The sequence below is a fragment of the Hemiscyllium ocellatum genome, chromosome 42 (assembly GCF_020745735.1).
Source record: "Hemiscyllium ocellatum isolate sHemOce1 chromosome 42, sHemOce1.pat.X.cur, whole genome shotgun sequence".
Classification (NCBI taxonomy): Eukaryota; Metazoa; Chordata; class Chondrichthyes; order Orectolobiformes; family Hemiscylliidae; genus Hemiscyllium; species Hemiscyllium ocellatum.
The window spans coordinates 12,245,461-12,262,468 of NC_083442.1; the positions used below are offsets into that span (position 1 = coordinate 12,245,461).

Sequence of the window (17,008 nt, forward strand, 5' to 3'; positions counted from 1 at the left end):
TGTTTCCCATAGAGCAGAGGAGATTGTGATTGAGAGGTATAAAATCATGAGTGGCACAGAAAGGGCAGACAGTATGAAATTTTCCCTTTGATGGAGGGATCAATGACCAGGAGGCAGGACAATTTAAGGTACGGGGCAGAAGGTTTAAGAAGTATTTTGATATGTAGTTGGGAAGTGAAGGCATGCAAAGCTTTGGACCAAGTGCTGGAAAATGGAATTAGAATAATTAGATGGTTGCTTTTTTTGATCACTGCAAATGTATTGGACCAAATGCATCATTTCTCTGTGCTGTATATCTCTATGACTCTAAAGGACCAATATTCACTTCACTTATTCTTGTTGTAGAAATGACTACAAGCCTCATATGAAATTTGCGTTTCTAGCCACCCTTTCTCTCATTCTATAATTTCTTTCTCCTAATTGCTTTTTGTCATTCTTTACTGTTCTTCATTTTCCATCCAATCATCCTGCCGCGGAGAGATAGACTACAGTAAATTAGGCATGCCTTTCTTAAGATTGTTGATTTTTAAAAAGAAAAGTCACGTTGTTTCAAAGTAACTATTAACATTTGATAGATGTCCTAATCTTAAAGAGCATGCCATTAGGCAAAGTATATGTAGTTGTTGTATCAGTTCTAGTGGCACTGTGGTAGTATTCCTACCTCTAAACCAAAAGGCCTGGATTCAGGTCCCACCTGCTCCAGAGGTGAGTCATAATATGTCTGAATGGGTTGATTCAAAAACATCTATGTAATTGTTGTAGGTGTACATTCAGGTGTTTTTAACATCTGTCTATTCACACTTCCTTACAACTTATATTTAATATGAATTTCTTAATATTTATGTTAGTTTAGTTATGAAGCATTTCAAAAATATGTTTCCGTGTTATAATAACAAACAATACATGTCAGTATATATAATTTGTAATTTCCTTAATTTGTAGATCTTGATGAATGTGTCCAGGCACCGAAACCTTGTAATTTCATCTGCAAGAATACAGAAGGAAGTTACCAATGTGCATGTCCTAGAGGATATTTGTTGCAGGAGAATGGAAAAAGTTGCAAAGGTAATGTAATATTGAATTATATCTTAACCTGATCCAAAGATTTGCTTTTCCTCAATAATGATGTTCAATCAACCCAGTCGAGTTATTCAGTCATTTTATCAGCTGAAAACAATAGCTATCATTGTTTCGTCTCATTTAAACCATGCAGTTTAATCTGAGAGGCAAGCCTAGTTACTAACAGAAAGAATGGTTAAACTTAAAAGTTCAGCCCTGTCTCTTCAATCCCTTTTACTCATTGCAAATGTTTCTTCTGTCCTTGTCCAACTCACCACTTACTCAAAGCTTATTCTAACTTTTCCCATTTCTGATGAAAGTTCACAGACCTGAACTTAATTCTTTTTCTTTGCACACAGATGCTGCCTAATCTGTTTAATATCTCCAGCATTTTCTATTTCTATTTCACACTTCTAGCATCTGCAATATTTTACTTTGCAAATAAAGCTTAAAGGTAGTTATTTAGGTTGGAGAAAAATAAAAGGGATGTTCCTCAAGGATAAGTAGCTGGAAGTGTTATTATTCATAACTTGCAATAATTATTGCAAATCAAGAAACACAAATAATTCTATCCTCAAAAATGGTGAAGATCAGCAAATCGTTGCAATGGTCAGGCTGAAGCATTTGCAAGTACCTACAGCCAGGCATTGAGTAGATAATCAATCTCTGTCTCCTCCTGAGGCACTTGGGGCTGTTCTCATTGGAGAAAAGAAGGTTTAGGGGAGATTTAATAGAGATGTACAAGATGATTAGGGGTTTAGATAGGGTTGACAGTGAGAACCTTTTCCACTAATGGAGTCAGCTGTTACTAGGGGACACAGCTTTAAATTAAGGGGTGGTAGGTATAGGACAGATGTTAGGGGTAGATTCTTTACTCAGCGGGTTGTGAGTTCATGGAATGCCCTGCCAGTAGCAGTGGTGGACTCTCCCTCTTTATGGTCATTTAAGCGGGCATTGGATAAGCATATGGAGGTTATTGGGCTAGTGTAGGTTAGGTAGGCTTTGGTCGGCGCAACATCGAGGGCTGAAGGGCCTGTACTGCGCTGTATTTTTCTATGTTCTATGTTCCTAAGATTGCCATCATCACAGATGTTAGTCTTCATCCAATTTGATTCATTCTATTGATACCAAAAAATATTTGAAGGTACTGGATGCTACAAAGATAATAGACCCTGACAACATTCTGGCAAAAGTACTGAACATTTGTCTTTTGGAATTAGCCAGGTTTATAGCCAAGCTGCTCCAGTACACATAGAACATTGGCATCTACCCAGCAATATGGAAAACTGTCCAGTCCATAAAAAGCAGGACAAAGTAATCTGATAATTTCCGCACAGCAGTCTACTCTCAATCATCGGCACAGTGGTGAAAGAAGGGATCGCAACAGTGTTGTCACCAATGCAGTTCACTGATGTTCGGTTTGGGTTCCATCAAACCAATCAGCTCCAGACTTCATTATAATCAGTGTGCAAACATGAACAAAGGAGCTGAACCTGAGGGAAATTGTAAGCGAGTGTCCTTGACATCGAGCCAGCATTTGAATGAATAAAGCATCAAGTGATAACTGCTGGCTTGCTATCAATAATAGGGCAGTTAAGTCTTGAAATTGTCACCATAGAACCTTGCTTTGACAGGAAAACGTGTAGTTACATATATGGGAGCATAGGAATAGAAATAGGTCATTCAATCTCTTGAATCTGTTCAGCCATTCAGTGAGATCGAGGCTGATCAGTGGCTTAACTCTATGTCGGCCTTGCCCCATATCTCTTCAACAAAAATGTATCTAACTCGGATTTAAAGTAATAACTGATTTAGCATCAGCTGCCATTTGTGGAAAAGGGGCTGTGTAGCAACACATCTGAATAGATTGATTAGAAAATATTGTTGTGGGAACAGGAATAGATTATTTGGCCCCTCAGGCCTGCCCCACCATTCAACAGAAGTCATTACAGCTCAGCAAAGCCAACATGTCCCTGTTACTTGAAAAGTCTATCTGTCTCCTCTTGAAAAACTGTCAGTAATCTAGCCTCCACAACTCACTGGGATACAGTATTCCAGACATTCATGACCCTTGGGGAGAAGAAATTGCAGCACATCTCGGTTTTAAATGAGTGTCCCCTAGATCGAGATGTCTCACAAGTAGAATTGAATGCTTATCCTGTCAAGAACTCTCATAACCTTGTATGTTTCAATAAGATCACACATTCTTTCAGACTCTAATAAAGAAAGTCCTAACCTGTTTAGATGTTCTTGATAAATCAGTCACTTCATTCCAAAGAATCAGCTTAATGACTCTCTTGTGAACAGCCTCCAGTGCCATCATATCCTTGCTTAAAATTTTGGGACAAAAACTGTATACAGTACTCTGTACAGTTGGAATAAGATTTGTCTGTTTTTTACTTAACTCAATTGCAGTAAAAGTCAAAATTATATTTGTTGTCTTAATTATTTGCAGCACCTGTATGCTAACTTCAGGCGCTGCACGTTCAAAAACATTCAGATTGCTCTGTGCTTCACCTTTTTGGAGATTCTCTCAATTTAAATATTGGTCTTTCTTTTGATTATTTCTGTTAAAAGTGCATGACCTGGCACTTTCCTCCACTAAATTCTATTGGCCAACTTTTCACCCACCCGCTCAACCTATATATATCCCCTTGCAGTTAGTTAAGGGTCATTTAGTCCTAAAGAAGGGTTACAACCGAAACATTGACTTCTCCATCTCCTGATGCTGCTCGGCTTTCTGTATCCTTCCAGCATCTGCAGCTTCTTTTGTCTCTAATTCAGTTGGCTACATGACAGGTTTGTGATGCAGAATGATGCCAACAGCATAGGTTCATTTCCTGTATTGGTTCCCGTACTACCATGAAGATCTCACCTTCTCAACCTACCCCTTGCCTGAAGAATGGTGACCTCAGGTTAAGCCACCACCACTTGTGTCTGTCTAATGAGAGAGCAAGGCTATGGTCCTCCATAGGCTTTACCTTAAGCTCTAATAGAGGCCTAGAGCTCATCCTTGTGGCAGTCCACTAGTTATGTTATTCCAACTGAAATTGACCAATTCTAAATAACGTCTTTTGTACGTTATTAGTGGTAATTGTTAGTTAGCATGTTATGATAGTACATAATCCATAATACCATGAGCTCCTAATTTGTACAGTAACCTTTTCTGTAGCATCTTATATACCATTAATGAAGAAGGGCTGCAAAGAAAAGCCTGGGAACTATAGAGCAGTGAGCTTAACATCTGTGGTGGATAAGTTAGTAAGTTATTTGAGAAGATTCTGAGGGATAAGATATATATGTGTTTGGAAAGACAGAGTTTGATTAGGAGCAGTCAGCATGGCTTTGTGAGTGGGAGATCATGCCTCACAAATTTGTTAGAGTTCTTTGATGAAGTGACCAGGAAGGTAGATGAGGGCAGGGCGGTAGACATATTCTATTTGGATTTCAGTAAGGCCTGTGATAAGGTTCCACATGGTAGGCTGCTCTGGAAGTTAGATCACGCGGAATCCAGGGGAGCTAGCAAGTCAGATAGAAAATTGGCTTGTTAATAGGAACCAGAGGTTAATTGTGGAAGGATGCTTATCGGACTGGAGGCCTGCGACTAGTGGAGTGCTTCAGGGGTCGGTGCTGGGCCCATTGCTGTTTGTTACCTACATCAATGACTTGGATGAGAATGTACAAGGCATGATTAGTAAGTTTGCTGATGACACTAAAATAGGCGGTATCATGGACAGTGAGGAAGATTATCAGAAATTACATCAGGTCCTTGATCAGCTGGGGAAGTGGGCTAAGAAATGGCATATGGAGTTTAATATAGATAAGTGTGGGGTCTTGCATTTTGGGAAGTCAAATCAAGGTAGGAGTTTCATGGTGAATGGTAGGGCCTTAAGGAGTGTAGTGGAGTTCAGGTTTATAGTTCTCTGAAAGTAGAGTCACAGGTAGACAGGGCAGTGAAGGAGGCTTTTGACACACTGGCCTTCATCACTCAGGGCATTGAGTAGCGAAGCTGGGAAGTTATGTTGCAGTTATACAGGATGTTGGTGAGGTCACACTTGGAGTATTGTATCCAGTTTTGGTCACCTTGTTATAGGAAGAGTGCAGAAGAAGCTTACAAGGATGTTGCCTGGTCTCAATGGTCTGAGTTTTAGGAAGAGGTTAGACAAGCTAAGACTTCTTTAGCGTGTAGGAGATTGAGGGGAAATGTTATAAAGGCAGGAAATGCATGGATAGGGTGAATGCACTCAGTCTTTTTCCCAGGGTTGGGGAATCGAGTTCTAGAGAGCATCAGTTTAAGGTTAGAGGGGAAAGAATAACAGGAAACCTTTCGGGCAACTTTTTTTACACAGAGGTAGGTATGCATGTGGAATAAGCTGCCAGTGGAAGTGGTTGAGGCAGGTACATTAACAACATTTAAAAGGCATTTGGACAAATAGATAGGAAAGGATTAGAAGGATATGGGCCAAGTGCAGGGAAATGGCGTTAGCATGAGCAGACATTTTGGTTGACATGAACCGGTTTGGGCCAAAGGGCCTCTCTCCATGCTGGAAATCAAGGACCCTATCTTATTAAACCTCCAAGTACACTGCATCAACCAGTTCCCCATTATCAAGTATTACAACACGAAGGTGAACCCCTCTGTTACTTAAACCAAACATCCTGAAAAGCTCATCTGTCTTCGTAATTGTTAAAATATGAGACAGAGAACTTCCAAATTCCACTATTTAAGGAAAGTAACATCAATTTACTTTTTTTAACTCTAAAAGTGAACATAACAATTATTCACAATTCTAAGCTCCGCTTTCTGTTAACTGCTTACTACCTGCCTCCAACTCTATAACAATATATTGTTCCATTAAGACACTTATTAAAATTACATCAACTTAATTTCAAAACGACACACTCACTGTCATCTTCTATGTCTTTCTTCTTCCGGCTGTTGATCTCCCTGGGGCGTTTTCTTTCTTTTTACTGTGAGTATGTTTCATATGAAAAGATATCTTTGATAGAGAGGGTTTTCTAATTTCTTGGAAAGCAAGATGTTAAATCTCCAGGCTTTTCTGTCTCGATGGCAGTTGCTCTCTCTCCAATTTTCAAAATGTCTGCATTTCTATATCCCCAAAATCAGATCATCTCATAGGTTTGATGTTGACAAAACAATAAATTCAAACTCAATTGGGTTTCAGTATCCTGCGGCGTAATTGAAACTGATTAGTTAAATTCAAATTGTCAAAACAGCAACCAAAGGTATCCTTTTCAAAGCCAAATATTACATGTTTTCAATTTTCCAGTACATTGTGGGACTGCCATCTCGTCAGATACACAGGTGCTTGTAATCTTTCAGTCCAGAACAGCATTCACTCTCTTTTAAAGGTATAGTGCATGTCTTCAACTTCATAACCTCTGTGTTAATCATTTATCAACTCTAGCATGTGTGTCAAACATGGCTTCCCTTTCGCAAAACCATGTTGACTCTAATTGAGTCGAGCTTTTCTAAATATCCTGCTATTTCTTCCTGAATAATGGATTCTAGCATTTTCCAAACGGCAGGTCATAGGCTAACTGGCCAAAAATTTCCTCCTTTCTGTCTCCCTCTCTTGTTGAACAGGGGTGTCACATCAGCAGTTTTCCAATCTGCTGGAATCAAGTGAGTTCTAAATTATTTTGATCCATGATATATGCAGCCACTTCCTTCAAAAGTCATGAATGCAGGCAATCACATCCGAGCTGCTTTCAGTCTCATTACTTTGTCAAATACTTGTCCTTTGTAACAGGAACAAAAGTTACAAATGGTTACAGAATCATTTCTCCCATGCTTCTTGCTTATCTGATATCTTTTGGAGGTTTCTACTGCCCTCCGCCGTGAAGACTGGTTAAACATATTGGTTTAAATTATCTGTTCCCTGTTATCAATTCCTCAGTTTCATTCTCCAAGGGTTCCGCTGTTCCTTTGGCTACTCTTTTTATATATACATAGAAGCTCTTGTTGTTTGTTTTTATATTTCTTACCAATTTACTTTCATATTCAGTTTTTTCCCTCTTTGTTAGCTTTTAAACGTCCACTGCTGGTTCTGAAAAATATTCCCAATAACTGGCCTTCCATTAGTTCTAATCACTTTGTATACTTTAGTTTTTAATGGATACTCTCCTTGACCATTTTTGTTAATCAAATATGCTTTGTCCCTCTCATTGAGCCCTTTCTGACTGGAATAAATCTTTGCTGACCACTATGAAGTATCTGCTAAGTGTCCACCTTACTTTATTTTCCCAGCCGATTTAGAACATAGAATGGTACAGGTCCTTTGGCCTACAATGTTGTGCCGAATATTTACCTTAATCTATAATCAACCAAACCTACACGCCCCTCAATTTACTGCTGTCCATGTACTTGTTCAGCAGTCACTTTAATGTCCCGAAAGTCTCTGACTCTACTACCACTGCTAGCAATGCATTGCGCATACCCACCACTCTCTGCTTAAAGAAACTACCTCTGACATCTCCCCTATACCTTCCTCCAATCACCTGAAAATTATGACCCCCTCCTGACAGCTATTTCTGGCCCAGGGAAAAGTCTCTGGCTATCTACTCTATCTATGCCTCTCATTACATTGTACGCCTCTGTCAAGTCACCTCTCTTCCTTCTTTCCAGTGTGAAAAGCTCTTGCTCTCAATCCAGGCATTCTGGTAAATCTCCTGTGCACCCTCTCTAAACCATCAACATCCTTCTAATAATGAGGCGACCAGAACTGGGCATAATATTCCAAGTGGAGTCTAACCAGTGTATTGTAGAGCTGCAGCAAAACCTCACGGCTCTTAAACTCAATCCCCCATTAATGAAAGCCAAAACACCATATGCCTCCTTAACAGCATCAGCTTCGATGGCAACATTGAGGGATCTATGTACATGGACTCCAAGATCCTGCTGTTCCTCCACACTGCCAAGAATCCTGTCTTTAACCCTGTATTCTACATTCAAATTCAATCTTCCAAAATGAATCGCTTCACATTTATCTAGGTTGAACTCCATCTGCCATTTTTCAGCCCAGCTCTGCATCCTGTCAATGTCTTGTTGTAGCCTGCAACAGCCCTCGACACTATCTACAACACCACCGACCTTTGTATCATCAGCAAACCTACTAACCCCCCTTCCGCTTATTCATCAGTCATTTGTAAAACCCTCAAAGAGCAGAGGCCCAAGAAGAGATCCCAGTGGACGCCACTGGTCACCAACCTCCAGGCAGAATACTTTACATCGACTACCACTTGCTGTCTTCTTTTGACCAGCCAATTCTGTATCCAGATAGCCAAATTTCCCTGCATCCCATACCTCCTTACTTTCTGAGTGAGCCTACTGAGTGGGGAAACTTATCAAATGCCTTACTGAAATCCATATACACCACATCCACTGCTTGACCTTCATCAACTTGTCTTGTCACATCCTCAAACAACTCAATAAGGCTTATGAGGCATGACCTGCCCCTCTCAAAGCCATATTGACAATCTTTATTAAACTATGTTTTTCCAAATAGTCATAAATCCTATCTCTCAGATTCCTTTCCAGTACCTTGCTTACCATAGACGTAAGGCTGACTGGTCTGTAATTCCCAGGGATTTCCCTATATCCTCTCTTGAACAGGGGAACAACATTTGCCTCCCTCCAATCAGCGGTATTACTCCCACGAAGAGTGAGGGTGCAAAGACCATCACCAGAGGCACAGCAATCTCATTCCTCATTTCCCGTAGTAACCTTTGATATCTCTGGTCCTGGGGACTTATCTATCTTACTGTCTCCCAGAAGTTCAGCACATCCACTTCCTTAATATCAATCTGTTCAAGCCTATTAACCTGGTCCACGGTTTTCTCACTATCAACAAGGTCCCTTTCTCCGGTGAGTGCTGAAGCAAGAAACCCATTTAGGGCCTCCCCTACCTTTTCAGACTCCAGGTTCAAGCTCCCCCTACTATCCCTGATTGGACATACCCTCTCTCTGATTATTCTTATACTCCTCAAGTGTGTAGAACACCTTTGGGTTTTCCCTCATCCTTCTCACCATGCCCCCTCCTAGCTTTCCACAGTCCATTTTTGGATTCTTTCCTAGCTACCCTATAATCCTCTCAAGTTGTGCCAGACCCTTATTTCCTCAATCTTAAGTAAGTTTCCTTCTTCCTCTTGACAAGAAGCTCCTCTTCTCTTGTCATCCAAAGCTTCTTTACCTTACCATTCCTTGCCTGTCTCAGTGAGACAAAGTTATCCAATACTCGCAACAAGTGTTCTTTAACACCTCCACATTTCTGTTGTGCACTTTCCTGTAGAACAATTGTTCCCAATTTATACTCCACAGCTCCTGTCTAATAGCAGTATAATTTCCCCTCCCCCAATTAAATACTTTTCCATTCTGTCTGTTCCTATCCCTCTCCATGGCTGTGGTAAAGGCGAGGCAGTTGTGGTCACTGTCACCAGAATGCTGTCCAACCAAGAGACCTGACACCTGGCCTGGTTCGTTCCCTAGCACCAAATCCGATATGGCCTCTCCCCTAGTCGACCTACCTACATATTGAGTCAGGAATCCCTCCTGGACACCCCTGACAACATCGGCTCCATCCAGACCATCTGCACTAAGGAGATTCCAATCAATATTGGGGAAGTTGAACTCACCCATAACAACAACAACTCTGTTACATCTGCACCTTTCCAAGATCTGCTGTCCAATCTGTTCTTCCATCTCTCTGTTGCTATTGGGGAGGTGTACAGAAACCACCCAATAAAGTGACTGCTCCTTTCCTGTTACTGACTTCCACCCATACTGACTCAGTAGACAAAACCTCCTCAACAACCTCCTTTTCTGCAGTTGTGATGCACTCTCTAATTCACATTGCTATCTCTTTTACACCCACCCGCCACCGTCCCATTTTTTTAAAAAAAGATCTAAACCCTGGAACACCCAGCAACCATTCCTGCCCCTGTGAAATCTATATTTCTGTTATGACCACAAAATTGTAGTTCCAAGTATTTTAGATTAGATTCCCTACAGTGTGGAAACAGGCCCTTCAGCCCAACAAGCCCACACTGACCCTCCGAAGAGTAACCCACCCAGACCACTACCCTCTGCCTAATGCACTTAACACTATGGGCAATTTAGCATGGCCAATTCACCTGACCTGTGCATCTTTGGAATGTGGGAGGAAACTGGAGCACCCGGAGGAAACCCACGACATGGGGAGAATGTGCAAGCTCCACACAGACAGTAGACCAAGGCTGGAATCGAACCCTGGCCTCTGGCACTCAGGCTGCAGTGCTAACCACTGAGCCACTGTGCCACCCTGTACAGATCCATGCTCTAAGTTCATCATTCTTATTCGTGATATACCTTGCATTGAAACAGACACACTTTAACCCATCCCTTTGCCCTGTCAACTGTGTGTCCTTCCTGACAGACTCTTTGCATTCTATTTCTGCCTGTTCAACAACTACTCTCTCCTCTGATCTGTAGCTCTGGATCCCATCCCCTACCAAACTAGCTTAAACCCTCCTGAAGTGCTGTAGCAAATCTCCCACCCAGGACATTGGTGCCCCTGCAGTTTAAATGCAACCCATCCTTCATGTACAGGTCCCACCTTCCCCAGAAGGTACCCCAATGATCTATGTATCTGAAGCCTTCCCTCCTGCATCAGCCTTGTAGCAATGTGTTTAGTGCACTCACTCCCTGTTCTTCGCCTCACTAGCACGTGGCACTGGTAGTAATCCTGTGATTACTGTTCTGCTTGTGCTGCTTTTTAGCTTCCAATCTAATTCCCTGAAATCACGTTTTAGATCCTCATTCCTTTTCCTGGCTATGTCATTGGTTCCAATGTGCACCATGACTTCTAGCTGCTCACCCTCCCCCTTCAGAATCCTGTACACTCGATCAGAGATATCCCGGACCCTGGCGCCTGGGAGGCAACGTACCTTCTGGGAGTCCCGTTCGCGACCACAGAGTCTCCTGTTCGTTCCTCTCTAGCTATTGAGTCTCCTACCACTACCACTTTTCTATTCTTCCCCCCTTCCCTTCTGAGCCACAGACTTGGCTTCTATGGCTTCCCCAGGTAGGCCATCCTCCCCAACAGATCCCAAAACGGTGTACTTATTATTGAGGGGAATGGCCACAGGGGTCCCTCCACTGTTCCCTTTCCGTCCCTTGACTGTCACCCATCTGCTTTTGTCCAGTACCTGAGGTGAGACAATTTCCCTGTAACTCCTCTTTATTACCCTCTCTGCCTCCCAAATGATCCCAAGTTCATCCAGCTCTGACTCCAATTCCCTAATGCGGTTTCTGAGGGGTTGGAGTTGGCTGCACTTCCCACAGATGAAGTCAGTGGGGATGCTAGTGATGAACCTTTTCTCCCACATTCAACAGGAGGAGCATGCAACTGCCCTAACATCCATTCCCACTGTTCTAAATTCCCAAAGAGACAATTGTAAAATAAACTAATAACCTTATTGAATCAGCACACAGAACCTTTTATTCCGGTTAGAGGAGGAAGATGGATGGGAGACACTCCCTAAGTAGTGTTTTGGGTAAAGCGATACCCAAATATTTTACCTCACTTACGCAGCAGTAAGTCCACTCTTGCTCAGCGTGCACTTCGCCTATTCACAAGGTAAGTTTTTAAAGGATTAATTTACCTCCCCAGTAGCCCCTGGTCCTCGCTCTCACTGCTCTCACTGCTGCAAAAATTCATTTAGATGACTCTTTCTTTGTACCTCTGTAATTGCTCCTCGTTAATTGAGAACATTGGTTTGAAACCGAGTTCCCTCAAACTAAAGTTCAAATTCAACACCTTGTGATCTCTACCCCCAGAGGATTCATAAATATGAGACCTCTTATTAATCCTACTTCATGACTCACTAAATCAAAAACATTGCACAAAAGCAATCCATGATATACTCCAGAAATTCATCATCCATACCATCTTCTCTGGTCGATGTGAGTGATTTTAATTGTTCTGAGTGATCTTAATTTGCATATTGACCAATCATCATGACCTTCTTACACACCTCCATTATTTGCCAATTTGTATTTGTCCAACAAGGAACTGGTGTGTCTGTGTGAGCTTCCGTTCAGTGCTCCAATTTTCTCCTGTTAGGAGGATTGGCTATGCTAAATTGCCATGTAGTGTTCAGAGATGTGCAGACTAGGTAGATTAGAAATGCGGGGTTACAGGGGTAGGGTTGGGGGCTCAGTCTGGTTGGGATGCTGGTTGGAGGGCCTTTAGGGACCTCGTTCCCTTACTACTCCTTATTTCCAACCAAACTGATTGTACCTATGTCCTTATTTCCAATTGCACTGATGCCTTGTCTTATTAACAAAGCTGCCTCACCTCCTTGCCTATTCTTCTGAAATGTCAAATAACCTTGAATATTCACTTCCCAGTCTTGGTCATCTTGTAACCATATCTCTGTAACAGTTATCAAGTCATGTTCATGTATTTCTACTTGTGCTGTCAACTCACCTATCTTGTAATAATTGCAGTGTGCAGTCATGTACAGAGCCTTTTTACCATTATTACTGTCACTGGTTTAATTTCTGCTGCACTGGTCTGCATATATTTCCCAACCTTTCCTGTCCCACTTTGTTTATCATTCACCCCTTCAAGACCCTATGCCTGTGCACGCTTGTTTCTTTTTCATTTTTGAAACTTTGTTCCAATTGAACCCTCCTATCCACTAATTAATTTAAACATTTGTCTATAATCTTAGTTCGTGGAATCATAGAATCCCTACTGTGCAGGAAGAGGTCATTTGGCCCATCGTGTCAGCACCAACCCTCCGACCAGCCTCCCAACCAGACTGAGCCCCCAACCCTCCCCCTGTAACCCCCCCATTTCTATCTACCTAGCCTGAGCATCTCTGAACACTATATGCCAAGTTAGCATAGCCAATCCACCTAACGGGAGAAAATTGGAGCACTGAACGGAACCTCATGCGGACACACCAGTTCCAAAAGAGTCCCATCCCAACAGAACAGGTCTCTCTTTCCCAGTACTGATGGCAATGCCCTATGGCTCAGAACCCATCTCTTCCTCACCAATCTTTGAACCACACATTTACCCTCTTATTCTTATTGACCCTATGTTAATTTGCACGTGGCTCAGGTTGTAATCTTGGCATTATTGCCTTTGTGGTTCTGCTTTTTAATTTAGTCTAAGATTCTCATAATCCCTCAGCAGAACCACTTTTCTAGTCCTAGCTGTATCAGTGGTTCCTATGTGGACCACAACAGCTGAATCCTTCCCCTCCCATTCCAGGTCAGATGACATGTGCTGACCCTATGCACCAGGTTGGCAACAAGGCCTTGGGGGCTCTGTCAATGCTGCAGAGAATATCTATTCTCCTAACTATGCTGTCCCCTGTTACTGCTACATTTTTTCTTTTCTCCCCCACTTGAATTACTGTTTTATATGCTGGTGTTTTGTTTGGAACTTTGGAGAAAAAAAACTCAAAGCAATGGCACTTTGAAAAGGGAGAGGAACAGACAAAGGCAGCACATGGTCAGATCAGTGCAGGGGAGAGAGAGACACAATGTTATTTAGATATATCTCTTGATTAAACTTAAAAATATAAGCCATAATTATTAGGTTAGCCTGGAGCATTGTTTTGTAGAGGAATAAGATGGTGCTATGTTCTGGGTCTGCAGATTGGAAGAAGCAAAAATGGCCCTTAGTAGAGTGATACGCTCGGATGAGGGAGTTTAGGAAGAGTTTATGTGTTACTGAGGATTATATCTGCAATAAATGTCATTGGTTGCGAATCTTATCACATTGAATGGATCGTTTGGAGCGACAGAGGCAATGAGGAATTTATAAGAGAAAGCAAGTGTGATGGAAGGCAGCAATAGGAAGGGAGAAAAGTCGCAGATACAGTCAGATAGATGGGTTAACTCCAGGAAAGATAGGAGAAGTAGGCAGGTAGTGCAGAGGCTTCGTGGCTATTCCAATTTCAAACAAGTATGTTATTTTGGAAAATGTAGGGGGTAATAGGTTCTCAGGGGAATGTAGCATGAACAGCCACATTTCTGGTATCGGGACTGGCTCTAATTCAATGAGTGTTACATCGGTTTCCAAGAGATTGATTGATTGTGTTAGGGGACTTTCTCTTCCGAAGCACAGACAGATGTTTCTGTGGCCAGCAGTGAAAAATCAGTATGGTGTGTTGCCTCCCTGGTGCCAGGATCAAGGATATCTCAGAGAGGATGCAGAAGGGGAGAGGTCATTATACACATTGCAACCAATGACATAGGAAGGGAAAAGGATGAGATTCTGAAGGGAGAATATAGAGAGTTAGGCAGGAATTTAAAATGGAGATCCTCAAGAGTAATATTGTCTGGATTACTCCCGGAGCTGTGAGGGTAAGAATAGGAGGATAGAGCAGAAGAATACATGGCTGAGGAGTTGGTGTATGGGAGAAGGGTTCACATTTTTGGATCATTGGAATCTCTTCCGGAATAGATGTCATCTGTACAAGAAGGACAGATTGCACCTGAATTGGAAAGGAACGAATATACTGGCAGGGAGATTTGCAAGAGCTGCTCAGGAGGATTTAAACTTGTAAGGTGGGGGGGTGAGACCCAGGGAGATAGTGAGAAAAGAGATCAATCTGAGACTGGTACAGTTGACAAAAGATGTGAGTCAAACAGTCAGGGCAGGCAAGGGCCAAGCAGAGAACGAGGTAGGTCTAATAAATTAAACTGCATTCATTTCAATGTAAGAAGCCTAACAGGGAAGTAGATGAACTCATGGCATGTCCAGGAACATGGGAATAGGATATCATAGCAATTCAGAAATGTGGTCAAGGATGGACAGGATTGGCAGCTTAATATTCCAGGATACAAATGCTACAGGAAGGACAAAAAGGGAGGCAAGAGAGGAGGGGGAGTGGCATTTCTGATAAGGGATAGCATTACAGCTGTACTGAGGGAGGATATTCCCAGAAATATATCCAGCGAAGTTATTTGGGTGGAACTGAGAAATAAGAAAGGGATGATCACCTTGTTGGGATTGTATTGTAGACCCCCTAATAGTCAGGGGGAAATTGAGAAGCAAATTTGTAAGGAGATTTCAGTTATCTGTAAGATAGAGGATAACTGTAGTTATGGTAGGGGAATTTAACTTTCCAAACATTGACTGGGACTGCCGTAGTGTGTACAAGAACATTTTCTGATTCAGTATGTAGATGTACCTTCCAGAGAAATTGCAAAACTTGACCCACTCTTGGGAAATAAGGCTGGGCAGGTGACTGAGATGTCAGTGAGGGAGCATTTTGGGGCCAGCGACCATAATTCTATTAGATTTAAAATAATGATGGAAAAGGATGGACCATATCTAAAAGTTGAAGTTTGAAATTGGAAAAAGACCAATTTTGATGGTATTAGGCAAGAACTTTGAAAAGCTGATTGGGGGTAGATGTTCGCAGGAGACTGAGAGGTGACCGGATAGAGGTTTACAAAATTATGAGGGGCATGAAGAGGGTAAATAGGCAAAGTCTTTTCCCTGGGGTTGGGGAGTCCAGAACTAAAGGGCATAGGTTTAGGGTGAAAGCGGAAAGATATAAAAGAGACCTATGGAGCAACTTTTTCACACAAAAAGGGTGGTACATGTATGGAATGAGCTGCCAGAGGAAGTGGTGGAGGCTGGTACAATTGCAACATTTAAGAGGCATTTGGATGGGTATATGAATAGGAAGGATTTGAAGGGATACGGGCCGGGTGCTGGCAGGTGGCACTGTATTGGGGTTGGGATATCTGGTCAGCATGGACAGATTGGACCGAAGAGTCTGTTTCCGTGCTGTGACTTTATGGCTGGAAAATGGAAAGCCTTCAGAAATGAGATAACGAGAGTCCAGAGACAGTGTATTCTTGTTAGGGTGACAGGAAAGGTTGGTATGTGTAGGGAATGTTGGATGACTAAAGAAGTTGAGGGTTTGGTTAAGAAAAAGAAGGAAGCATATGCAGGTATAGACAAGCTAAATCGAGTGAATGCTTAGAAGAGTATAAAGGCAGTAGTATTATACGCAAGAGGGAAATCTGGAGGGCATAAAGGGGGCATGAGATAGCTTTGGTAAATGGAGTCACAGGTGAGGTGCCGAAAGACTGGAGGTTGGCTAATGTGGTGCCACTATTTAAGAAAGGTGGTAAGGACAAGCTAGGGAATTGTAGACCAGTGAGACTCGGTGGTGGGCAAGCTGTTGGAGCGAATCCTGAGGGACAGGATGTACATGTACTTGGGAAGGCAAGGACTGATTAGGGATAGTCAACATGGCTTTGTGTGTGGGAAGTCATGTCTCACAAACTGGATTGAGTTTTTTGAAGAAGTAACAATGAAGATTGATGAGGACAGAGTGGTAGATATTATCTATATGGACTTCAGTAAGATGTTCAACAAGGTTCCCCATGGGAGACTGGTTACCAAGGTTAGATCTCATGGAATACAGGGAGAACTAGCCATTTTGATATAGAACTGGCTCAAAGGTAGAAGATAGAGGGTAGTGGTGGTGGAGGGCTGCTTTTCAGACTGGAGGCCTGTGACCAGTAGGCTGCCATAAGGATCGGTGCTGGGTCCACTACTTTTCGGTCCTTTATGCAAATGATTTGGATGTGAGCATAAGATGTATAGTTAGTAAGCTTGCAGATAACACCAAAATTGGAGGTGCAGCAAAGAAGGTTACCTCAGGTTACAACGGGATCTTGATCAGATGGGCCAATAGGCTAAGGAGTAGCAGATGGAGTTTAATTTAGGTAAATGTGAAGTTCTGCATTTAAGATAGCAAATCTTATCAGGGCTTATACATTTAATGGTCAGTTCCTCGAGAGTATTGCTGAACAAAGAGACCTTGAAGTGCAGGTTCGTAGCTCCTTGAAAGTGGAGTCACAGTTAAAAAAGATAGTGAAGAAGGCATTTGGTATGCTTCCTTTATT

At 42.1% G+C, this 17,008-nt stretch overlaps 1 protein-coding gene across 1 annotated transcript in view; it reads left to right on the forward strand.

Moving 5' to 3' along the window:
* The window catches only part of LOC132834735 (fibrillin-1-like), a 589,699-nt gene that overhangs the window by 549,154 nt on the left and 23,537 nt on the right, over window positions 1-17,008 (forward strand). The window contains exon 59 of the mRNA XM_060853700.1: window positions 943-1,065. Coding sequence (XP_060709683.1) covers window positions 943-1,065 — 123 coding nt within the window. The remainder of the gene's footprint in view (window positions 1-942; window positions 1,066-17,008) is intronic.